The following is a 25,067-nucleotide window of genomic DNA, read 5'->3' as shown; positions in this document are numbered from 1 at the left end:
CACCCCCTCTTGCCACACGTTTCCGTCCTTGATGAAAGGCCCCGGGGCAGCTAGCCCTCCCCTCCCAGCCTCGCTCATGCAGAAGGAATGTCTGTCCTGTTACCATGAGCTCTGCAGTGACTTTCATGAGCCTCCCAGGAAGCCTGAGGGTTGTAGCAGTTGAGGCCCCAAGACAAGGCAGGAGGTGGAGGGCTGGCCTCAGGTCAACAGCTGTAGTTAGACTCCTCAGAGGTGACCTGGAAGCCTGTGGCCTTTCTGTGGCAAATGCAGGAGCTGTGATGAGAGATGTCATCTGCAGTCATGCAGCCAGATTGATAGGAGCTGGTCTCTGGGTCCTCTGGCCCTTGCCTGGGACTCACGTGGCCAGGGGGCCTGAATGGGGTCATGAGGTCAAGGATTCAGAGCAGGCCACCGGCATCGACCAGCAGCGTTGTTTGCATCGGTGGTGAGCCAAGAAGGGTCACCACCCTTGAGACTTGAGTACAGATCACATGGGTGCTGTGGGCGGACGGGGCATCCGTTTGTCATGCGCATTCCAGAACTGCATTGGAAGGTCCTGATCTGGTCAGAGTTCTAGTGTCACCCTCAGGTCTCCAGCCATGCCATCGGCAGCAGGTTCAACCTACTGGGCACAGGATACTAGATAAGACTTTCTTTTAGCCAGAAACCTCCCCAGGGTCCTCCTTGCGCTTTGCATGGGAGCCTCAAGGAGGGCGGATGGGGTCTGGCCTGGCAGCCTGGCCAGTGTGAGTCAGGCTTCAGAAGAGCCAGGACCCCAACCAAGCCCTTAGCCCTTCTGGGTGGGTCCCTCCCTTTGCAGAGTGGGGGTCCTGATCCCCGCTGCTCCTGGCTGGCAATAGCCCTTAAGTGGTGGCTGCTGGGAGATTCACCTGTCCTCTGCCTCCCCCTCAGCAACCCCCCCCCCCCAGCAGCTTGGCCGTCCACACGCACACAGGAGCACGCACACGCTCATGTGGAGAGCTCCAAAATTCAGAACCGATGGTGGGTAGGTTCCTGCTGGGGGGTGTCAGGAGCCTGCACCTGCCACGTGGGCAGCTTGCTGTCTCCCCATCAGCACTTTGATCTGTCAGGACTGACCCAGCGCAGGCCGAGGTGGCCAGAGCCTGGCTGCTGAGGTTGAGCCCCCACTCCACCGCCCCTTTTGGTCCCACGGAAGCTACCTGTCTTCTCCTTTGATCCTGTCCTTCCCCCGAAGAGCTGAGGTGGGGACGGGCATCTCCAGGAACACTCCCTGGGGTTGCCCTAAGTGTCACAACTGAATGCTGCCCTCCCCCACCCGCCCACCACTGCTCTAGGAGGAATCGGAGAGGCAGCTCAGCTTGACCGAGGCACAGACCAAGGAAGCCCTGCTCGCCCTGCTGCCAGCACTCTCTGGCTCGGCACACCAGGTAGGAGGCGAGGTGGCTCCCGCGGGACCCCACTGCCCACAGGAAATGTCTCCGGGCCCTACCTCGTGTGTTTTGTGGCAGAGTTACACCGAGTGGCTGCAGGAACTCCGAGAGAAGGGCCCCGAGCTGCTGAAGCTGCCGCCAGCTAGCACAGAGCCCTCCTCGGTAAGCACAGGTGCCGACACACACCCTTGCCGGGGCCGCTGCGGTCACTTCTGCTATCCCCTGTCGGTGGGAAGGGAGGGTGCCCGGAGCTGCCTCATCAGGCAGCTGGGCGAAACCTTTGTGCTTGGCTAGCCAGACCCCTGTTCTGCCCTCAGGACCTGGCCTCCAAGCTGAGGGAGGCCGAGGAGACCCAGAACAGTCTGCAGGCTGAGTGTGACCAGTACCGCACCATCCTGGCGGAGACGGTAGGGTGTGAGAGGCAGGGCCTCTGGCAAGGCTCTTGGCTGGGTGTCCCTCACGGGGCTGCCAGGAAAGAGCTCTCAGAGCCTCCAGGCAGTGGGCAGGCCAGTGGCCCTGGGGGAAAGAGCCCTGGGTTCAGATGCTGGCTCTGTGCGCCCTTGGGCGAGCCGTTGCCCCTGCCTGGGCCCCAAAGGGGATGAAGGAGGTGCTCAGGCCTTCATTGCTTCTGAGCGGAGGAGAGGGCTGGGCTGCGGGTTTGGAGCTGGGGGTGCAGAGACAGTTGGGACACGGAACAGTCTGGGAAAGGAAGAGGTGGGCATTTGGCTGACGGCTGGCTTGCAGCCACTGTCCGTGTGACTGCCGGAGCCACGCTAGGTCTAGACCTCCTGCCCGACCCCGTCCCGGGCCCCTGAGATCAGCGCTGGTGGCAAACCCAACGGAGATGAGAACCCTAGTGATGTCCTTCGGGTCACAGACCTCATTCCCCTGCGTGGCCCACGCACAGCCTTCGTTCGCACACTGGCCAGAGACCCCACACCAGGACTGTGGCCCGCCTTCCTCCCCATGTGACAACTATGACGAAGTCAGAGCTGGGCCACGCTGACAGCCAGGCAGCCATCCCAGAGGAGCCGGGGGCACTAGGCTGAGGTTGTGTTCATGGGAGTAGGGTCTACAGTTAGAGGGGCCCCGCCTCAGTGTCCCTTTCCCCCAGGAGGGCATGCTCAAGGACCTACAGAGGAGCGTGGAGGAGGAGGAGCAGGTGTGGAAGGCCAAAGTGAGCGCCACGGAGGAGGAGCTCCAGAAGGTACTGGAAGGGCCCTGAGACCCTGGCCTGGAGCCAGTGACCTGGGCATCACTCCGGGGGGGTCCGCCTTCCCTAGGAATTCAGACACAACTTCCCAAAGGCCCACAGCTAGATCAGAATTCATCAAAACCAGGGGAAGCGCCGATGGGGTCGCGCAGGTCTCCTGGGAGACAGGAGGCGAGTGCGCTGGGTTTTGGCGATGCCACATAAAGTGTTGATTACGGAGTGACCACCGACTCCTCCGTCTCCAGGGCACCCCCACCCCTACCCTAGGGAGAGGCTGCTGGTCATGCGTGAGGTGGGCAGGCACCACTGGGCTTCCTGGGAGAGGGGGCCCCGTCCTGCTCGGGTCCGGGGACACGTGGCACCGCATCCCGGGACCATCCCCCCCCCCCCCAGGGGCTCACATTTGATGGGACCTTGCCCTTGCTTTGCAGTCACGGGTCACAGTGACACATCTCGAAGAGATTGTAGAGAAGCTGAGAGGAGAACTTGAAAGTTCAGATCAGGTAGGCGCGGGGGCTCTGCCCAGAGGGCTGCTTTCCTCATTACAGAGGCCACTGTAGTTCTTTCTCCCTCGTGGACCACACGTGTTGAGAGGGGTGGAGGGATCTCGTCCGTCCTGCTTTTCGTTCTTGAGAGCCACTTGCCACCTCAGAGCGGCCCGAGATAGCGGGGGGCCTGTGCAGGATGCCCGGCACACGGCAGCGTCTGCGGCGTGGGAGGGGCGCCGGGTGGCCCCAGGGCTCTGCAGACACGGTCAGCCCTGGCCTTGCGGAGGGGGCCTCTGGTGCCCACCTAACAAGGAAATCTAAAAGCTCTTCCCCACCGTGGAGTCTGGAACACATCTGGGCCCAGGAGTGCCGGAGTTCAGGACGGCGTTCCGCTGCCAGGGACTCATTTCTGCCTGTCCTTGGTTGGCCCATCGCCAACAGGCCACGGAAAGTCTCCCAGCCCCTACCCCAGGGCAGCCAGCCTTGTTGCGCCCCGTCACCCTGTCTCCCGTGGTCAGTGCCTCCTGCTGGCCCACTCGAGACCTGTGTGTGTGTGTGTGTATCCAGGTGCGGGAACACACCTCACATCTGGAAGCAGAGCTGGAGAAGCACATGGCGGCCTCCAGCGCCGAGTGCCAGAGCTATGCCAAGGAGGTGGCAGGGGTGAGTCTGCCCAGCGAGGTCTCCAGCCCGTCCTGGGTTTCTCCTTCCATGGTGCTCATTAATAGGAACTCAGAGTCTGGGCTCTCGGGCTTCTGCCCTGGCCGTGGGCCAGCTGACCTGAGAGAGGTGTCATGGGCAAATGGCAGAAAGACCATGCCACCAACAGGGAAGCATACAGCCAGGACAGCCTCGTGAGGCCACTTCCTTCCCTGGCCCGGGGACACCATTTCAGGGGCAAATGGGCTTAAATCTGATACCGTTTACTGACTGTTCAGAGGCGGCACCCCCCCACCCCCCAGTCCTGGTTTGATTTCAAACTTTTGGCCGTATTTTATAAGATGGTCTGTAAATGAAGATCCAAGAAAGGCCTGTAGTGGATTCTGTCTTCCCCACGTCTTCAGACAGAAACTGTAGTTTGGGGAGGCCGAGGAGCCCCTGCCAGGCCCACGCTGCTCCGGAATGCTCTCGGGGCTTGGAGCAGCTTGTGTGCGTAGGTGTTAACTCATAGGAACTGGTTTTCTTTTCTCCTTTTCCCCCCATCACCTGGATTCATTTTCTCTCCAAGTTGAGGCAACTTTTATTAGAATCTCAGTCTCAGCTGGATGCAGCCAAGAGTGAAGCCCAGAAACAAAGCAATGAGCTCGCCCTGGTGAGTGAGCGTGGACAGGAGGGGAACGGTGCCAGGGTGTGTGTGCGTGTGTGTGGTTCATTGGCCAGTCGTGGTTCTCCACCCCGTGCAAGGTCACATGGCTCGGTGGAGTGGGGTGTGCCCCGGTGTAACCTCTGGGGCCGGCTTTGATCAGCCGTACTGAAGGGGCTCCTTGTGCGTTGGCCCAGAACTCGGAGCTGGGCGTGTGGCTGCCAGGGCCGGTGCTCGGGCTCTAGTCACATGTCCCCTGGTGCGGCCTGGCCCCGTAAAGGCACTGGGAGCTCAGGGCAGGGGTTCTGGGAAGTTCAAATCTCCGTGAGCCCTGTGGCTCAGCACTACCTCGCCCTCCGTGGCCCTCGGATGTTTTCTCACTTCAGCAGTGGCTCAGACCCATTCAGTCAAATGTATGGGTGGGCGTGGCACGGTGGGCGTGTGTCTGGCTGTGTATTTGCACAAACCCACCCTCCCTGTTTCAGGTCAGGCAGCAGCTGAGTGAGATGCAGAGCCACGTAGAGGATGGTGACGTAGCTGGGTCCCCGGCTGTCCCCCCTGAGGCCCCCCCAGCAGAGCAGGACCCTGTCGAGGTTAGGGCGGTGAGCCGGTCCCCAGATGTCTGTCACTAACAGCCCGCGTGGGCCCCCTCGAGCCCAGTTGGAGAGCAAAGGCGGCAGGCCTCTGTTCCGGCTAAACACTGGCAATTTGCAGCCTCCAGGGCCTGCTCTCCCCACCCCGCTCTGCCCCGAGAGGGACCACCAGGTTCTGAGGAAGTCCCAGAGCAGAGGAAGGGGCAGGGAAGCGGCCAGAAGGAGAGGGGTCGGGCGCTGGATCTTAACAGTTGTGCGCAGGAGTGGGGGGAAGAGGGAGTCGGGGCGGCTGGGCCTGCAGTCAGGGAGTCTGGTCTCCTGCCAGGGCCCTCGCCGACACGTCACAGCAGGGTGCTTGCCCTCCAGACTCTGGACCCAAGTGGCGTGGTTGCGAGCCCTCAGCGGGAGGTGGGGTCCTGTCACCAGAGTGGCAGTGGTGGGCACGACACTGTGGGGCGGGGACTTGCACAGTGGCTCTGAGGCCTCCTTGTGCCGTGAGTCTCAGGAAAGGTGTCTGAGGTCGGCAGAGGTGGTGGCTCTGGACCCGGGGGCCGAGGCACCGTCTCCGCGCAGCGGGAGTGTAGGAGCGACTGTCAGCTGGCTGGTGGGCAGCCAGGGGCAGGGAAAGGCCGAGGGGGCGCAAGGAGCTAGGAGGCGGCGCCTGCCCAGGAGCCCTGGTTCCCAAGGGGGTCCTTCACCGGGTTCCCACAGTCTGTGCGGTGTTTCCACGCAGCTGAAGACGCAGCTGGAGCGGACGGAAGCCCTCCTGGAGGACGAGCAGGCACAACGGCAGAAGCTCACGGCCGAGTTTGAGGAGGTCAGGCCCTGCCTCTGTAGCCCTCGGGGTGTCGGGGACAGTGGGGGTATGGGCCGGGGTCTGCCGGGCGGTCTGGCCTTCTCCCTCCTGGGGTGGGGGGGGGGGGGTGCCACACAGTCCCCTGCCCCGTGCGTGTGGGTCCCGCCTGCTCTCCCTGGCCACAGCCTTAATCCCCTCCTGGTGGGCGTCCCCAGGCGGACTTATAGGACCTGTGGGGTGTGTACGGCGTCCCGCCCATGCCCCGCTGCCCTCTCTCTACACCAAGGCTCAGAGCTCGGCGTGTCGGCTGCAGGCAGAGCTGGAGAAGCTCCGTAGCATGGGGCCCCTCGAGTCTTCAGAAACAGAGGAGGCCACGCAGCTGAAGGTAGAGGGGGCCCGGGGGGTCTGTTCCAGGGCTCAGGGTGGGGTCAGGAAAGGAGCACCACCTCTCCCGCCCCGGCTCTTGCCACCATCTCCCACTGTCGTTCCGTGCGGTGGGAGCCATCTTGAGGCCCCTCGGGCAGGGTCCAGCCTCATTTGGTGGTGATGGGGGTGGCGGGATGTCTAAACTTTTGATGTCGCACACAGCAGCCACCAGTCAGCGGGGCTGTTTACATTAAACAAAACTGGAAGTTCAGTTCCTCCGTCACGCTAGCCACAGTACGCCGTAGGACATGCCCCGTGTCATAGGAAGCTCTCCTGGTAGTGCTGGTAGCTGGGACAGAGACCTATCTCTGGGTGACCAGGAGATCACATCCTCCCGCCGCCTTTGGAAGACTCCGGCTTCCCGGGCATATAGCCACGTGGTCTTTCTGCTGTGTGCCACGTGACAGCTGATCTCCTTTGATCCTGTGACCACCCACAGGAGAGACTAGAAAAAGAGAAGAAGTTAACCAGTGACCTGGGACGCGCTGCCACCAAATTACAGGAGCTTTTAAAGACGACCCAGGAGCAGCTGGCAAAGGAGAAAGACACGGTGAAGAAATTGCAGGAGCAGCTGGACAGAACAGTGAGTGTCCTGGCCCCAACCATGGCCTCGGCTGCCCCATCCCCGGAGCTGGGCCCTGGCCCAGAGCAGAGCAGACCCCGTGGGAGTCAGGGTGGGAAGGGCCAGGTGGGGTTGTGGGAGCCCCAGGAGTCCCAGGATGCAGGATAGATGGGAGAGCCAGGCCTGGGGGGCCGGAAGTGGTGGGGTCAGACTCCTGAAAGTGGGTGGCAGGACATTCAGCCTGCTGGGCCCAGCACCTGCCCTCCTGTGGCTCCCCTTGGTGGGAAGTACGTCTCTGGCCCCCACTGCCAGCTAGGTCCTCGCTCTGCAGCCTGGGGGACCAGGGTCCTCACCCAACTCAGGGCCCTCCCTCTCCTATGTCCCCGGCTCCTGTCAGCCCCCGGAGTCCACTCTGGTTTTCCAGACTTGCTGGGCTGGGTGTTCTCTGAAAGTATTGGAGTGGTGGGGGGTGTTAATCCCAAGGGGTGATTGGAGGTCCCTAGGAGTTCGGGGTGAGTGCTCGCCTTGGCTCTTTGACCCCAGCCTCTCCTTCCATCTGCCCACCTTTGTTCACAGGAGGACAGTAGCAGCTCAAAGGAGGGCACTTCTGTCTGAGTCTCCTCTGCGGGAAGAGAAGTTACTGTTCAACTTACCAAAATGCCTTACACATTCCTTACAGATAAATAAACCAACCAACAGCGTTATCCAGGCCCAACTTCCAGTAGCTCTGAGAGAAGCCATTAGAGACGAGAGTCTCTTAGAATCACAGAAATAGATCTTCCAGACCCCTGTTTGTAAAAGAACCTTTGTCACGTTTGATAAACACTATTCCCCAGGACCAGGCCTGGACCACCACCGAGCAGACGCCAAAGCCCTTATCAGCTCCGTGACAGACCCCAGGGTGTGAGCTGGGGAGGCTGGGGCCTCTGGGGACCCGTGTGTCAATCAGTGCAATTGTTTTCTCTCACTGGGCTGGGGAGTGGGAGGCGGGCGGGGCTGGGTGAGGAATCTCAAAGGCTGTGGGACAGACTGGAGGGTCACAGCCCGGCCCAGCGAGGCAGCAGCCCTCAGCCCTGGGAGAAGTTGCCAGCAAGAACGGATGTATGACCTCCGGATGTTAATGCCATTAAAACCAACGTTGTCGCCCGGCACTTCGGTCTCGTCTGGTCTGCTGGGGCTCCCTGGCCTGGCCGCTGGGCCCAGGATGAGGAACGAAGAGGGGCTGTCTCCCTCAGGGGAAGAACAAGTGTGCTGTTTGGTTCCCCTGAAATCAGGAGATTTGCAGCTGTCTTGGGGGCTCCCCCAGCACTTCTCCCGGTCATGGCACCCGGTGACCAGATGTGCTGACCGCTGCCCCCACCCTTGAGAATCGGAGGCTACCTAAGCAGGCCACGGGTGGCCTAGGCTGTTGTCCAGGGTGAGCTCTGTGAACGAGCAAGGGAATCTGTGTCCTGACTGAGGCTTGGACGCTCCTCTGTGCCTCAGGGGGGTGGTCCAGAGCTGGAGCAGCCAGCCCAGACTTGCCAAGATCCTAAGACCCACTGTGTCTGGCAGCTGGAGGCAGCGTGGTCTTGGAGGAAGCAGTGGGAATCGAGCTTGAGCAACACCTGGATTGGAGGGGTCGGGTCCCAGGATGGGTGGGACCAAGCCAGGAGCAAGCAGGTGAATCTGAGCAGCCTGGGGCTTGGTGGCATCAACCAGTCCTGTTAAGGGGTTGCCTCGAGCAAGCACTGTCCCCTTTCATCACCCTCCTGAGCCTCAGGCCTGTGACAGGAGTTGGATTGGCTAGGGGGAGGGCGCACACCCTCACAGCACGTCCAGCACAATGGAGAGGGTGCCAAAGAAGGGCAATCCAAGAACTAGCCTCCACTGCCTGCTTTGGGACCTCCGTATGTCAGGAGTCAAACCCACCAGAGGGCACTTCTGTGGGTGGCCGTCACGGGAACCTTGAGACCCAGGCAGCATATTCTCAAGCCGGCAGCCTCTGCACTGAGCAATCCTCCCGAGGCCAGGCAGTACTGCCTTCAATCTGCAGGACCCTGACCTGGTCCCGGCTCCTGTGGGCCACCTAATCATGCTATGTGGCACCTATGTATTGCAACGGTATTGGCATAAAGGATGCTGGGAGTTTGAGGAAGGCTCCCCAGAAAAGTGAGCTTAAGCTGGAGTTCACCAGAGCAGGAGATATTTGTCAGGGGAGGGGAGAAAGGCCCAAGGCCAAGGGGACAGCAGGTGCAGGGACAGGAACTGAGGTCAAGGGGGCCTTGTAGAGCCAGGTTACAAAGGACAAGGTGTCCGGACAGGTAAGGCAGTAGGGGCTGTGACATTTTTAAGCAAGAGGACACCATCCTACCTGTCCTAGAACTCTGGAGGGGGCTTATGTGGAAAGAGGAAGCCCATGCTTTGGCAGGAGACTGAACAGAAGTGACTGGTAATATCTGATGCTGACCACATGCCCAGCCCTGCCCTTGGTTCTCACGTGAAACTTTTCAGAACCCATGGGCAGTATACCGCCCGCCCCCCCCGCCATTTTACAAAGAATCCCCACAGAAGGGAAAGCTCACCTGGTAAAAGGCAAGGCAGGTTTTAAACCCACCTTATTGTCAGTGCAGCACGCAGCCTGGAGGGCCAGCTGGAGGAGAAGAGTTGTGGAGTCCATGGACCCCATGAACAGTGGCCACTGAACACCCCCCAAACCTGTGGTCCCTCACTGTACCTTCCGTGTCCCCTGTGCACAAGGAGCAGGGATTCTGTGCTGGAGGACTGGCCCTATGGGGGGAGTCACAACCCTCCTCCCGCTGACACAGTGGCCTTAAGGCAAGTGGTTTGGGGCCCTGGTCAGTCTCCTGTTGGAAAACTGAGGCCAGACTTGGCCCTGCGCCAGGACACCCGCCTCAGAATTGTCACCGGGCCCTGTGAGCCTACATTTCTAGTAAGTTCCATCCCCTTGCCATGCTGCAGAATTGAGAACCCCTATGCTGGGCAGGTGCCCTCTGAAGGCACAGGAACAGGGGGGGCTCTGGGGCAAGAAAGGCACGGAGAGAGACCTGGGGGCACCAAACTGCCGCCTTCGGGTATTACAGGGCGGCAGCTGCTCCCTGGGTTCTGGCTCCAGCCCTACCCCCTGCTCAAACCACGTGGTAAGAGGCCCAGTGTCCACCGGTTAGGAGGAGGTAAAACAAAGGCAGGGTGTGGGGCCCCTGGGGGCTCTGAAAATGCCACGTTGGAGACTACCTGCCACTCAGGCTTTAAGGGCCCATCGTCAGTCTTCCGCTCCACACGCCCCAGCAAATGTGCCACGCAGCGCTGAGGCCCAGCAGAAGGGAACCCAAGTTCGCCAAGCAGCCTGATAGGGTTTGCCTCTGCCTGGCCTCCTCGCCAGGGCTGTTCCTGGGCAAGCTTCCATCACCAGGCTGGGGAAGGAAGAAAGAGCCATTCAGGAAGATAACGGAGACAGCCACCCTTGGTAGATGCTAGAACAGGAGGCTGATAGGCACCTCGTGTTTGTCAACATGGCACAGATGCCCTGAAAGCCTGGCTCATCGGCCCGGCCATTCCTAGCTCTGTGTCCTGCAAATGGAGTATCGGTGCAGCACAGGACAACCGGCTCTTGCAGTCACTTGCTAAGTTCAATGTGGAGGCAGGAGTCACCCGGGCTCGGTTAGAGCACTGGCTGGCAAGAAGCCATGCTCTCCCCTAGGTCAGGCTTCGCAGAGGCCACAGCCGGGGCTCAGCACTGCCACTGCCATCGGAGACCCCCGACAGTGCAAGTGGGAGAGTTCTGAGAACATCTAGTCTACACCCCACCCTTCAGAGGCTCCAAGAATTGACCTGAAGCTCCAGGGTCACACAGCCCATAAACAGCCATCTCCAGACCTGGGAGCCCCATCGTGCCAGCAGCGACTCTTGTGACTAAGTTCCTCTGGTCATCTCAGCATGATATTTAGTAAAATGTATACACACCAGGATGCCTGGCCTGTAGGCAGCAAAAACACAAGGTTTTAGAAACCACCAGACACCCTCCATAAATGTCTTCTAAGCTTCCTTCAGGTTTGGGTCTAACAGGATTCAAAGCCCAAAAGAACTCTCGCCCTTTCCTGCCCCAGTTCCAGTCTCATCCCTGGCACCGAACAAGATTAACCTCAGAATTCCAGATGTCAGAAACAAGGAACTCCCCTGGGATACAATGGGAATAGCTTAGGGACAGAAAACAAGAGATCCAAATTGTAGTCCCAGGGCTGCCCAGTAGAAGTTGTGTGACTTTCCTTCCTGGGCTGCCTACCAAGGGCACTGGCTAGGGGCTGGGGAAGTCTCAAGGGCAGACCTGGCCAGCCAGATGCAGCTCAAGTTACACAAGCCTTCCTTCCACCAAAACTCTGGCTCCTAGAACTTCACCCTCTTGCAGCCACAATGCAATTATGGGTGACCCTTGAACAACTCGGGGGTTAGGGGCAAGATACCCCTACCTGCATAGTGAAGAATCTGTGTATTACTTTTTTGTTGTCGTTTTTTTTTTTAAATTTTTTTTTTTTTTCAACGTTTATTTATTTTTGGGACAGAGAGAGACAGAGCATGAACGGGGGAGGGACAGAGAGAGAGGGAGACACAGAATCGGAAACAGGCTCCAGGCTCTGAGCCATCAGCCCAGAGCCTGACGCGGGGCTCGAACTCACGGACCGTGAGATCGTGACCTGGCTGAAGTCGGACGCTTAACCGACTGCGCCACCCAGGCGCCCCTATTGTCGTTTTTAAGTAGGCTCCACACCCAGCAAAGAGCCTAACATGGGGCTTGAACTCACCACTGAGATCAAGACCTGAGCTGAGATCAAGAGTCAGGATTTAACCGACTGAGCTACCCAGGCACCGTGTATTACATTTTTTGACTCCTCCAAAAACTCTACTAATAGCCTCCTAGTGACGTGAAGCCTTACCAATAACAGATTAATACATTTTGCAAGGTATGTGTATTATACACTGTATTCTTACAGTAAAGCTGATGTTAAAATCATAAGGAAAATCCATAAATAAATGGACCCACACAGTGCAAACTTGTATTGTTCAAGGGTCAACCATAATGACCCTTCTTCTAGCTGCATGCAGCTCAGCTGGAACTTGGTCTGGAGAGTGTTGCCGTGTTTCAGAAATGCCCAGATCACGGGAAAGTGATGTGTCCCTGGGCATATCCAATCTGTTAGTCCTAAGAGCAACAAACCAGTCAAGAAACAGAAGCTGCCCTTCCTGTGTGTGTGGACGAGCCAGCACTCTGGGCAGTTCTGCAGAAAGGAAACCACTCGACTGAGCCTAATTCTATTATCTGAGTCGCTGTGCTATTTTCTCAGGGATTAATATTCCCTGAAAGAACGAACTTCACAGTCAAGCTCTGTATTTGTTAGCAATGGCTTTATTTGCTTCTTTCCCAGGGCAAGAGAGTATCACTTTAGTCAGCTTTCCACAAACACATTTTTGTAATGTGTTTACACTTGTAAAAATGTAAATGTGTTTGCTGAGAGCAGAGTACACCTGCCAGTTTTATTCCTCACCAGTGTTGGCTGAGGTCTCAAACTCTAATTCTGCATCAGAATTACCTGGAGTCCTTGTTAGCAGGATTCTTGGGCCCCAACCTCAGGAATCCAGTAAGAATCTCTCAAAAGTTCCCCTAGGTAGAGATAACAAGTAACTATTAGCATCTTCCCAATTTCTGCTGTAAGAGTGGAGTGTTGGAAGACGTTTACGTTCTCTTACATCCCTGTACCAATTTGAAATCCTTCTGTTCCCACAGCCATGCATCCCTCTCCCATACCCCCAACACACACGCAAATGCACACACACCAGCAGGAAAGGGTGGTTACACAGGTAGCGCCACATGTCACAAGCTAAAACCACAGAAAAAAGCTTCCTTCTTTTAAAACTCTTTGACCAAATACCTGGCTGCATCTACATGGCTGATTCTGGAGTAGGGCAGCCGTGGCCTGTGATGCTTCTTGGGCGGGCTGTTAATATACACGGTCTCTGAAAGCACTGCTTTGCAGTAGAGAAAATAAGAAACTCCGGAAGAAAGAATAACAAGCAGTCCCTCAGTAACAGTAAGCCAGTAGCCAGCACGGTCTTCTAGACCATTCTTTTTTTTTTTTTTTTTTTTTTTTTTTGAGAGCGAGTGTGGAGGAGGGGGCAGAGGGTGAGAGACAGACACATGGATGGACAGACGGAGGGAGGGAGGGAGGGAGGGAGGGAGGGAGGGAGGGAGGGAGGGAGGGAGAGCAGGCTCTACACCCAGCCTGGAACCAAACATGTGGCTTGATCTCATGACCCTGGGATCATGACCTGAGCTGAAATCAAGGGTCAGATGTTCTTCAACTGACTGAACCACCCAGGTGCCCCTAGACAATTCTGAAAGAAGTATTTTGATTTAAGTGTAACTTTTTTGTCTCCCAAACAAATCAGGAGACATAAGCCTGCTGTTTGAATACACATTTAGAGTAGGAAAGGATTCCCAACTTTTACACCAACTTCCTCGTTCAATAAGAGGAGGAAAGAACTGTGATCTTAACTCTAATGGTCTGAAATACCCAAACCTCCACGCCTTACCCCACTTATGGAAGGCAAAATCCTCCATCCCCAATTCACCGTGAATAATTACACGAGAGGGAGTTAAAAATGCTTCCTTTATTACACAAAGCCAATACTGCTACTTCTAAGTCCAACAGTGTGCATCTCTACACCGTTCAAAGTGTCATTATGCCTGTGATGTTAAGGACAATCACTTGCAAGTGTCATCAGGTGGTGGCTTCCGTGGGTGTCATCCATTACACCTGCTCCCCATTTCCCATACAATCCACAAACTGCTCTAGGAAATTTGGAAGTTCTCCCAGGCCCCAGCATAAACATGTACCTAATGTTCTTCCACACTTTACTGTACCAGAAGCAACAAAATTTTGAAGGACACACAATTAAAGAGGTCACAAGTGTCCCAGCTTGTCAATACACCATTTTATCATTTTCATTAACAAAGTATATTACAATGGAGCCCTAATTTGTGTTATAATGAAGTCGTTGCAAGGTATTGCACATTCTCCTGAGGACACACCATGATTTTATTTCCAAGATGCAAGGTCACTCTCAGAGCAGTCTCCCGAACTAGCGAGTGGAGAGCTTACTGCAGGTGCAGAGAGCTGCTTCCTGTATTCCAACCGCGTGCTCAAAATAGTGCTTTGCAAAATCAGCGCCGGTTAGAAGTGTGCACAATTCTGAGGCAGTCTCCATCACACAGTTGCTAGAATTAGAAGGCTGCCTGACTTAGTCTTACTGTAGTTAGTATATTAGTGCTGTTACATATGGTGAGGAGATTTATTTTCTAGTATGCAGTTTAGCTCCAGAGAGAATAAATTGGGGCCAAAATTATAACCAGATTATGACCAATTCTCTAAGCAAAGAAACAAAGTAACTGCTGAGGTTACAAAGATGCAGTGATTCTCTTCATAAGGCCTTGTACTGTTTTGTGAACTGCATTATTAAAAATCATGAGTTTAACAAAAATCTTTACAAGCCAACCCATCAAAAACAGGCATCTGGCCAATAAGAATTTAATTTCACACCAATAAAACTTCAGATTTTAGATTTATTTAGGGCCATCTGCACATGTTTATAGAATATTTAATTTACTCTAACAGATGACAAGACAGCTCCCCCTCAGTGAGACCCTGGCCTAAACATTTATATAGCAAGAGGATAACATTAAACATGGAAGCTTTCAATTTGTGGCACTGAATGATGGTCTACACAGGGCATCCTTCAAAAGCTACAATTAAGGATCCACCTAGCTTTTCAGCAATACAAGCCCGATTGAGGTCTTCTGGCCCATTTGCTTGACATTCGTGTTTTATGCCTAGGAAGGAAAAACAACAATTCTATTTAAGAATTATAGCAGTAATTTAACCTATTTCTCTAAGACAGCAACTGTTTTAAAAGACCAGCGCTAACATGGATAGACAAACTGTGGTATATACAAACAACAGAATACTACAGTGAGGAGAATCAATAATCTGTAGCTACATGCAACAAAATGAAAGACTAAGAGAACGCTGACTAAAAGAAGCCAAACTTTATAAAAACATACATTCTAGATGATTCTATTTGTATAACAGAAAATCAGCCAAAGCTATTTTATGCTGCTAGAAGTCAGGGTGCTGGTTCCACGTGGAGGAAGGAGTAAAAGAAAGTGGTGTGACTGGAAGGGATACGAGGGAGACTTTTGGGGTGCTGGTTGTTAAATCAAGAAACCACCATTTTGTTCAGTTTGTGAAAATTGAGTTCTACAATCATTTATGATGCATACTTTTCTATAGCTACGTTGTACTTCAATAAAAACTTAAAAAGCAGGTCTAGTAATTTTCTTGGTTTTTAAAATGTAAGTAAAAATATGAATTCAGTGTTTTGATTGCACAGTTGATTTTAGTTAACTACACTGAAGAATAAGAGTATTTACACAACCAGCATCTCCTTTGCTCTAGAAGTTAGCTCTCCAGTGGTATTATACTATACGTTTAAGAACTCAATCACAATGAAAACTGTGTAAAATGTGTTACTGATTGCTTTCTCAGAAAAATTACATCACCACACTGCAGAATCAGCTCACTTAGGGAATCACATACAGTAGCTTCTCTGTAAACAGCTACTGTTTTTCAAACAGCTGCATTGTTTCTGATTGTTCATAATTTTAAGACCATTTCTTAAGCTGCAGAAAGTACAGCAGGTCAGCCTTTGGACCACTTAGACTGACTGGAGAAAGCCAGTAATGGTTTCTCTAGGGAAAAAAAAGCAACAAGTGACCATCTTTAACATCACCAGGCCAAGTCTATATAGCAATTCCATTTCCTTTACTGAAAGGCAACACAGAATAAGGACGTAAGGAATCCATTGTCAATCTTTTTCAGTTGCATTGTGGAACGTTAAGGAGTCCCGCTAAAACATCAGTTAACCAACCAGTGAACACACTTCCGGCGGTGCGGGGGCGGGGAGAGCAACATCAACCCAAATGCCTGTGGAATCTGACATCTGACAGGCCTGAACTATGTAGCAGCAGGCTTCAATAAAAGAAGTGAGTTTTCCTAAGCAAAACAAGCTAGAGCAAACCTGTTTCACTACAAGAATATAGAAGCCAGCCATGGTAAAACCAAACAAAAACCACACTGGGCCAAGCCCTATGACCTTGGCTCACACAGCTGTTTGGAGCTAGCCACGGCAAGGAAGGTGGTGGGACACCTCTTAAACTGAGCCTACACAATCCAGACCAAGCCTCCCATTCTGCTATGGAGAGAATCAAGGTCGAAGGAGGTTAAGCGGTTTGGGTCAGGGTCACACAGCAGTTAGATTACAAGCTTAGCCCTCATTGCAGGCCTTTGGGCATTTGCCCCATGCTCCTCCCATCATACCAACATTTCCTCCTGGCTGGAGGCAGTAAGTACAGTCAGGCCGTCTCATCAGGATCCCACTCACCCAGTGGCAAGTCAGAGATAACTGGCCAGTTCAAGAAGGGCACTTTCCTTTGGACACAGATGAGACAATTAGCTAAAATCATACCATTCCAAAGTAAAGCTAGAGACAAAGAGTATCCTTTCCCATTTATGAATGTCTCTTTTATGCAACTTTATTATGTCAACACATTCAAAGGCTATAAATTCACTACTTAGTATGACCAACACAAACCAATTAATCTCCACATGCCGTGTGAGAGACTCAGCAGCATCCCAAACTAGTTTAAAACCAGCCTAAACAAGTCCTATGTGGGCAATGTCCAGAGAATAAGGTGTTTGGGGTTTTTTTGTGTGTGCCCCCTACCCCTCCCTGAGAATAAGGTTTTCAAGACAGGTTTTCAGACCTGGAGTGACCGGCGTAAGGCAGACGACACGCTGAAAGCCGGGTTCAGTCTTCCAGGTTTTTCCTCAAAACAGGCAGCACGTGCCTTCTTTGTCACCAAGACTCTCCAAAGGAAATAAGGTGCTTCTTAGAAAAGATGCAGCCCCCAATTCCAGGCTCACCACACCTCTAAATATTTGCAAGTAAATCTAATCCATACCTTGAAACTTCTTTTTGATTGCATCCTTGGAGCTTGCATAGATCATTTTACTTTTCAGAGGAGCTAGTTCTGGTGCCCTGGATAAAAAGATGCCAAAAATGGAAAAAAACGTTCAGAGAAAGTACAATTTACACTGTGTTAAGCATTTGCATCAGTGATAGGGGATGGTCCTCAGAATCTCCCGGGAGAGTTTTACTAACTACCCAATTTTCCTATTTCCCACCTCCTTAGAGATGTCATGATGGACACGCATACACACAATGGCTCAGGTTGACTAAGGTAGAAACAAACTAGAACCACTGATTTAAAATCAGATTAACGGTCCATAATAAAAAAATCTCCACACTGGACAATTGACTATATCACCCAATTTGTTTTCTTTAAATTTTTTTCCCCATTTTTATCAATAAGTTCAGGCAAATTACAACCATCTTTATACAAGGTTTTTAACTCCTTCTGGTTAGAAAAAAAGTTTCAAAACACAGAAAAGTACAGAGAATAATCTGTAAATCAAGTATCTGCCACCCTGAATTAAGAAATGCTAGCAACTTAAGCATTTTTGCTTCAGATTATTTGTAATATATTCTTTTTTAGAAAACAAAGTAAAAGTCCCTTTCTTACCCCTCACCAATCCCTTCATTTATGTCTATTCCAACGGCAAATTCTGACCACACAAGTCTGTGCTTTCCATCTTAGTCTCAAATAGTAAAAGAAATCACAAGGATTTTTTTTTAAGCATAAGCAATTCAGCATTAATATGCCTTAATTGTCAATATTACTATTATCTTGTATTTACAAAAATGTTAGTGTCTCCCTCCTCTTGAATGAATACTGGAAAGCATGCTTCACCACTTTCTTCACCAGCAATATTGAAAAATAATAGAAATATTATCAGAAATATTAATAGAAAAATAATAGAAATATTAACAATGGACAGAAAACTCTCATCCTATCCAAACCCCTTGTCCATGAACGGATCATTTAGCACAATACCATCAAGACCCACTGCCTCCACTCCCCACTATCTACATACACTCCTAGATGGAGTACAGTTAAATACTCTTAAACACCCAATGCTTGCGTTCAGCTGCCATGTTTCTAGACAGTCTTCCACAGCCATTAGCGACAAAGGCTGGTGTGGACCTCACCTAATCTACTCCTCCCACGGCGGGCAGTTTCCATCCTTGGGAACCAGAAAACGTAGTCTGTGTGTCTCTCAGGTGCTTATTCCTCCCAACCTGAAGTTCCAAGGAGGGAGGCAGGGCCATAACCACCACCTCAGGTCTGGAAATTGCTTGAGCTGCAAAGTTACCTGGGTTCTTTCTTCACACAAAATAGGTCAGGGACAGGAAAAGGCATTAGCTGTTCTGATTCTACTCTAACCAAACACATATGTAGTTAGTTAATTTTGAGAGAGTGCATGCACACATGGGGTAAGGGCAGAGAGAGAGAGAGAGAGAGAGAGAGAGAGAGAGAGAGAGAGACACAGAGAGAGAGAGAGAGACACAGAGAGAGAGACAGAGACAGAGAGACAGAGAGAGAGACAGAGAGAGAGACAGAGAGAGAGAGAAAATCCCAAGCAGGTGGGATCCTGGAAATCAAGAGTCTCACACTCAACCAACTGAACCCCACAGGTGCCCTCTAACCAGACTTTTAAAACACCTTAAGAGCCATTTCCTGGGCCCTAAACAGAGCCTGCTGTGGGAAACTCCTATACAATTTTACAATTTCTTAAAGGAGCAATGCAAAACAAAACACTGCATTAACACTGAATTTCCCTTTCTTCTTTCCAAATATTCTCCAAATGTCCTTTAATAAGGACACATTGTATTCACAGTGGGGGAAAAAAAAGTATAAACACCAGGGGAAAAAACAGTGCAAACGAAGGAAACAGGCACCAACTTAAAAGCCGAATGCTTTAGCTGCCATCTCTACCACTCAGCTATAAATCTTAGAAGGGCAGAGGCTTTACCTGTTTTCCTCACAGCTGTTTTCGCAGGCCCTAACACAAACGCTGGAATGTAGCAGAAATAAAAGTTCAAATCAGGAATGCGTTCACCTGAGGTCCCATTAGCTACGATCCTTACGTATGTATGTCCATGGCTGTCAGGCTTGCGGAACAAAAACCTGCCCCCAAACAAGCACCCTGACCCCATATTTATATCCACACAGCATCTTGGTTTAACCAAGTTCGATAAAGGCTTGCTGCAATGTAACTGAGGAGTGATCTAGAGTTACATTCCTTTTAAACCAGAATTCTTTTGACTACCTAGCTCCATATCCCAAGCCATTGGTAGCACACAGTTAAAAGCTAAGCCCCTCCTCGCCTTGCCCTGCCTCAAGCAAAAGTATCAAGAGGACCCTCGCTCCCCCAGAATCAAAGGCTGTCACCATTCTCCATTCCATCGGAAGCTAGAGAATATTCTGTGTAAGAATTCCTTATCAAGGACAGTAGCATAATACAACTAAGTAAGACATACATGTGTGACTGTCAACTCAAGCTTAATCTCAAACTTACTTGAAAAGACGAGAATAACTAATTTAAATAGCCTTTCAAGAAAAAGGCCACATCAATCACCTTTATAACACTTTTTCACCATTTAGAACAATGTCCAGTAGAGCTTTCTGCAATGATGGAACTGTCCTGCCTGTGCTACCCAGTAAAGTGGCCACTAGTCCTATGTGGCTACTGAGCATTTGAAATGTGGCAATTGGACTAAAAAACTGAATTTTAAAATGTATTTAATTTTAATTTTTTTTTTCTTTTAATGTTTATTTATTTTTGAGACAGAGAGAGACAGAGCATGAATGGGGGAGGGTCAGAGAGAGAGGGAGACACAGAATCGGAAGCAGGCTCCAGGCTCTGAGCCATCAGCCCAGAGCCCGACGCGGTGCTCGAACCCACGGATGCGAGATCGTGACCTGAGCCGAAGTCGGACGCCCAACCGACTGAGCCACCCCGGCGCCCCTAATTTTAATTATTTTAAATTTAAACAGCCACAGTAGTTAGTGGCTACCCTGAGCTAATTACAGTTGTAATACCAGTACCGACTTCAAAAGTAGCAAAGCACAGAGGGACAAGGATGGGTGATTTAAAAAGTGAGGAGTTGGTTCCTGCAAGACATGTTGCAGAAGGATTTTGGTGCGCTAAACTTTCTCCTCAGGATTCAAGGAAGAATTTTTTGAGAAACTGTAACTTATAAGAAGTGAGGCCAGGGGCACCTGGGTGGCTCAGTGGGTTAAGTGTTCAATTTCAGCTTGGGTCATGATCTCACAGTTCATGAGTTCGAGCCCTACATCAGGTTCTCTGGTGTCAGTGCAGAGCCTGCTTTGGATCCTCTGTGTCCTCTCTCAAAATAAACAAATATTTAAAAATTAAAAAAAAAAAAAGTGAGTTCAGAGAATGCATAACATCTAGCTCCTGTCCCTTCTCCTACCAAAAAAATTAATAAAAGTCATAGTCTTTCAAATACACAGAGAGTAAAATTTAGTTTTCATCCCACAAACATCAATCCAGCTAAGACATTATGAAGCCCTAAAAATAAAAACTAAATGACAACGACTGCAAAGAGCTTGACTGAAAATCATGTTGGCCCTAGGAACTGGTTTTCCAAGTGCCAACAATAAGAGATTAACACTGAGTTTTACAGAGCCTCGATATTTCTGATGCTTACCACAAAAAAAACATCAACTCCTCTTTTCTGGATTCCTTGGTTTCAAAGCTTGCATCATACAAAGCATAGCGACAATCTTTTTCAGGAAGCATTCCCACAAAATGCTTGAAAGGATCGGTTATGGTTACACCAACATCTCCAACCAAGATCTCTTTCCCTTCTTCTACAATGATGCACTTTTTGTCTGCACTGAGACAAAAAATGACAGCCTTCTTTCTTTTCTTGATTTCTTCTGGTGTGGAGCACTTCCGAACTTTCATGTCATAAAAAATGCGACATACTTCATCTGCAACTTGCACTCCTGAGGCCTATAAGGGGGGGAAAAAATCAGAAGGAAGCTTACAACTTTTATTGTGCCAAACATAATAACACTATGTAACTTTTTGTTATAGAATGGCGTGCACTTCAAATTTTTAAGAACTCATCATCCAACAGAAAAACAAAATCTAAGCTGTAATCACTAATTTCAGGCATTGAACTTTTAAAAAGATTACATACATAAAATATTCATCACTATTATATGGGAGTAAGAGAAGACTGAGTGACAGCAACCCCTCCTACCCTAAAACCTAGAAAAAGATGCTTCCTTGAGGTGGATTCTTTTCTTTTTGAAGAGGTTGTTCAGAGCCCTGCCGGGGACTAGTCATCTCCCAGTTTGGGTTAATGATACCCAAAATTCTTTTCATAATGCACAACAGAGGGACAGAATGGCTGGGTTGGGAAAATCCCATCCCCCCAGCATATCTTTCTCTAATAAAAGAGGAGTTAAAAGGTCTTTGTTCTACTCACATTTCAAAATCATGTGATTAATATTCAGTAACATATTAGTCATATGCCTTTAAGATTTCACTCACAAAATCCCCAAGTTTAAGTTTTATTTATTTATTTGAGAAAGAGAGAGGCCAAATGAGCACACACGCAGGGGAGGGGCAGAGGGAGAGGGAGAGAGAATCCCAAGAAGGCTCTGCACTGTCAGCACAGAGCCCAACTCAGGGCTCAATCCCACCAACCGTGAGATCATGACCTGAGCTGAAATCAAGACCCTAACTGAATGAGCCACCCAGGCACCCCTAAAATCTTCAAATTTTAAATTAAGATCAGGGTAACTAAAACTGAGACTAGACCTTAATTGTTTTGACCATGGAAATGATAATTAAGTGACAAGATAGTGGTATTAATGTAATCATCACACTGTAATACATACCTCTATCAAATCACTACCTTGTATATCTTAAGCTTACACAATGATATAGGTCTTTTATATTGCACATTTAAAAAAAGGGTAAGAAAATGTTTACTGCTATAGAAAGAAGACAGTTTAAGATCATACTGACCAGAAAAATAAGCCTTTTACCATGTTATACCTGCTATTCTGAAATGAGGAAGCAGTTACACATAATCTTCAGAGCAAAAAATCTAAAGCCAGTTTTTAATCTTTTCATCTTTAAGAAGTGTTCTATTTACACTAACTTCACTAGAGCCATAATTTTTAATGCTTCATTAACCACTGTGTTTTGCACGTTAGCTTTTCTAAAGCAAGATTTATGACCTTAACAGAATTTAAATACTAAACAGTGCAAAATTAATGTCAAGTAATGTGATTAATAAAACTGCATATAAGATGAAAGGACAGCCCACATACGGGGAGAAAATATTTGCAAATCATATATCCAGTAAGGAATTTGTATCCAGAATATTATAAAAGTCCCTTATAACTCAAAAATTAAAAACACAACCCAAATTAAAGAGTTAAGGGATCTGAATAGACCTTTGCCAGAAAGATATAAAAAGGGTCAGTAAGCACTTGGAAGGAGTGCTCACCATCATTAGCCATTAGGGAAAAATATATCAAAACTACAAGGAACTACTGCTTCACACCCACTAGGACTAACAAAAAAGACGGCAGTAACAAATGCTGGTGAGGCTGTCGAAACACTAGAACCCTTCTACATTGCTGACAGAACCGCGAAACAGTGCAGCTGCTTCAGGAAACCGTTTGGAAGTTTCTCAAAAAGTTAAACACGGAGTTAATACCTATCAAAGCCACTACTAGGTATAGGCACAAGAGAAATGAAAACGTATGTCCATATAAAAACTTGTACACGGGGGCACTTGGGTGGCTCAGTTAAGCGCCTGACTCTTGGTTTCAGCTCAGGTCATAATTTCATGGTCCTGAGATATAGCTGGGCGTGGAACCTGCTTAAGATTCTCTCTCCCTCTCTCTCTGCCCCTACCCCACTTGGGCGCACACACTCTCTCTCATACAAAATTTAAAAAATAAAATAAAACTTAAAAACTTTTACAGGAATGTTCAGATCAGCATGATTCATAATAGCTAAAAGGTAGAAAGACCCAAATGTTTACCAACTGATGAATGGACAAACAAAACGTGGTAGTATCCATACAGTGGAGTATTATCCAGCCATAAAAAAAATAAGGTGGCGTTACATGCTATAACATGGATAAACCTCGCAAAACATTATGCTAAGTGAAAGAAGCCAGATATAGAAGGCCATATATTGCATGATTCTATTTCTATGAAATGTCCAATATAGACAAATCCACAGACAGGAAGCAGATCAGTGGTTTCCAGGGGCTTAAGGGGGAAAAGGAATGGGGAGTGACCACTAACAGGCATGGGGTTTCTTTGTGATGTGATGTGATGTGATGAAATGCTCCAGGATTTGACAGTGGTGATGGATGCACAAGTCTGAATATACTGAAAATAACTGAATTATACTTTATGATATGTGAATTATATCTTAGTAATAAAGCTATTACTTTAAAAATGCACATAGGAATTCTGGGGATTAAAATATACTAAGATTCTAGCATGTACTTAATATTGAGGTAACTAGGCCATATAGTCATCTCATTTATTAAAAGAGCTCTAACACACTTCAATCCTATCCAATCCATATCTGATCATAATCTACTTCAATCCTATCTAATCTAATCCATTTTGTTTATAAACTTTTCACTCTAAATTAATGAAGTAGTAGAGAAAATTAAGACTACAAAACTACCTCAAAAGCGATACAATTTTATCACTTTCCTGCTTTTAAAAAACAATTTTCTTAAACCTTCTTTTACTGCTTTAAGAGTAGTATTGTTCTTATCTTCAACAGTTCATTTCTGTTAAACAAGAATCTTTATTTTGCTTTTTTGAACAGAGGTGAATAAAATGTCCAAAGTAACAAAGATTAATGAACACTAGAAAGAGCCCCCACTTCCTCTAACTCCCTAGTCCATATGCTGATCCATAAATCACAACTGACCAACCCATATTTAAAAGCATGAAGGAAACATTGGAAGTCTTATATACAACCAATCATTTGAATGTACCTGTCAATATCTAAGTGAATTACCTCAAACAACACTTTAAATTCTGACTTGGAAATAAATCCTATTAATCACATACCAGTAATTGAAAACAAAGTCAATATGTATTCTGCAATTATATGCAACTAATCTCAGCCAAATCTAGCTGTAATTTAGAGGAACCTTAAAAGCTTCAGTAAGGAGAAGTTTTGAGCTTTTCTCTATCAGAAAGGAGGTTTATGAAGGTTTCTGATGAAAGGAATACTACAGACACTTGTGCTTGAGGAAATTAACATTGAAGACTGTGAAGGAAAAACTGGCAAACACAATGAAAACAGGAAGACCACTTCTGAAGCAATTACAAATATCCAGAGTATGTTAATTTTAAAGACATCTAGGTGGAGATGACCAGTTAGCAGCTGGCAATGTGAGCATGTATCTGATAGGTATTTTGGACTATAATCAATATCTTAGAGGCACTACCATTAAGTAGCAAAAGAGTAGCAAGTCAAGGGGACTAAGAAGAAATGATCAGGAAACCAGAAAGAAAAAGTTAGAAGGGAGAAAACAGCATCCTAGAAGCCACGAGAGAGTGGCCAGAAGGGGTCAACAATACCAAAAACTCTGAAGCTTGAGAATGACTGAAACAGACCACCAAGTTTGGCAATTGAGTTTCTATGCATTTCAGGAGATTGGAGGAATGGGCAGAAGTCCAGGGTAATGGGCTGAAGATTTACTGGGGTAAACTGAGGAGTTAAAGACAGAAGGCACAAGATGGTTAATGGCAAAGGGAAAATAGTGTGCTAACTTTACAGAAATTGTCTTAGGACTGGGGAAATCTGACCATACTAAAAGTTTAAGAGTTTGAAGGAACAAGAGGAGGAAAACCAAAACACCAAAGGCGGGAGGAATATATATATGTGTGTGTGTGTGTGTATATATATATATACACACACACACACACATATATATATGTGTGTATACATATATATATATATATATATGTATACACACACACACATACATACATATATATATGGAGGGGAGAGAGAGAGAGAGAGAGAAAGAGTACTTAAAATCATCAGACACTTATAAATCACAAAAATTCTATGAGATGACAGGATCATCAGTCTTAGAAAAGAATATACAAATATCCCTTGATTTTCCAAAGTTCAAGTTATACCACTTTACTTTTATGAAAGACCTG

At 49.1% G+C, this 25,067-nt stretch overlaps 2 protein-coding genes across 4 annotated transcripts in view; one reads left to right on the top strand and one right to left on the bottom strand.

Annotated features, from left to right (window-relative positions):
• Positions 1-7,944, top strand: part of RRBP1 (ribosome binding protein 1) — a 64,054-nt gene extending 56,110 nt beyond the window's left edge. For 2 of the 3 annotated variants that reach the window (XM_053890452.1, XM_053890451.1), the window contains 12 exons: positions 1,317-1,409; positions 1,491-1,574; positions 1,730-1,819; positions 2,527-2,619; positions 3,057-3,128; positions 3,681-3,776; positions 4,342-4,425; positions 4,902-5,009; positions 5,743-5,826; positions 6,092-6,190; positions 6,671-6,814; positions 7,370-7,944. In XM_053890452.1, coding sequence (XP_053746427.1) covers positions 1,317-1,409; positions 1,491-1,574; positions 1,730-1,819; positions 2,527-2,619; positions 3,057-3,128; positions 3,681-3,776; positions 4,342-4,425; positions 4,902-5,009; positions 5,743-5,826; positions 6,092-6,190; positions 6,671-6,814; positions 7,370-7,408 — 1,086 coding nt within the window. In that variant the 3' untranslated portion in view covers positions 7,409-7,944. The remainder of the gene's footprint in view (positions 1-1,316; positions 1,410-1,490; positions 1,575-1,729; positions 1,820-2,526; positions 2,620-3,056; positions 3,129-3,680; positions 3,777-4,341; positions 4,426-4,901; positions 5,010-5,742; positions 5,827-6,091; positions 6,191-6,670; positions 6,815-7,369) is intronic. The other variant, XM_053890453.1, reaches the window with a different exon arrangement.
• Positions 7,945-13,438: 5,494 nt separating this feature from the next.
• The window catches only part of DSTN (destrin, actin depolymerizing factor), a 35,640-nt gene continuing 24,011 nt past the window's right edge, over positions 13,439-25,067 (bottom strand). The window contains exons 2-4 of the mRNA XM_019462494.2: positions 20,540-20,847; positions 16,866-16,942; positions 13,439-14,675 (exon numbers count right to left, since the gene is read on the bottom strand). Coding sequence (XP_019318039.1) covers positions 14,566-14,675; positions 16,866-16,942; positions 20,540-20,847 — 495 coding nt within the window. The 3' untranslated portion in view covers positions 13,439-14,565. The remainder of the gene's footprint in view (positions 14,676-16,865; positions 16,943-20,539; positions 20,848-25,067) is intronic.

This window comes from Panthera pardus, unplaced genomic scaffold, assembly GCF_024362965.1.
Source record: "Panthera pardus isolate Hobbes unplaced genomic scaffold, ASM2436296v1 HiC_scaffold_25, whole genome shotgun sequence".
In the NCBI taxonomy this organism is placed as follows: Eukaryota; Metazoa; Chordata; class Mammalia; order Carnivora; family Felidae; genus Panthera; species Panthera pardus.
The sequence above is the reverse complement of the archived record's forward strand: the minus strand, read 5'-3'. Positions and strand labels throughout refer to the sequence as shown.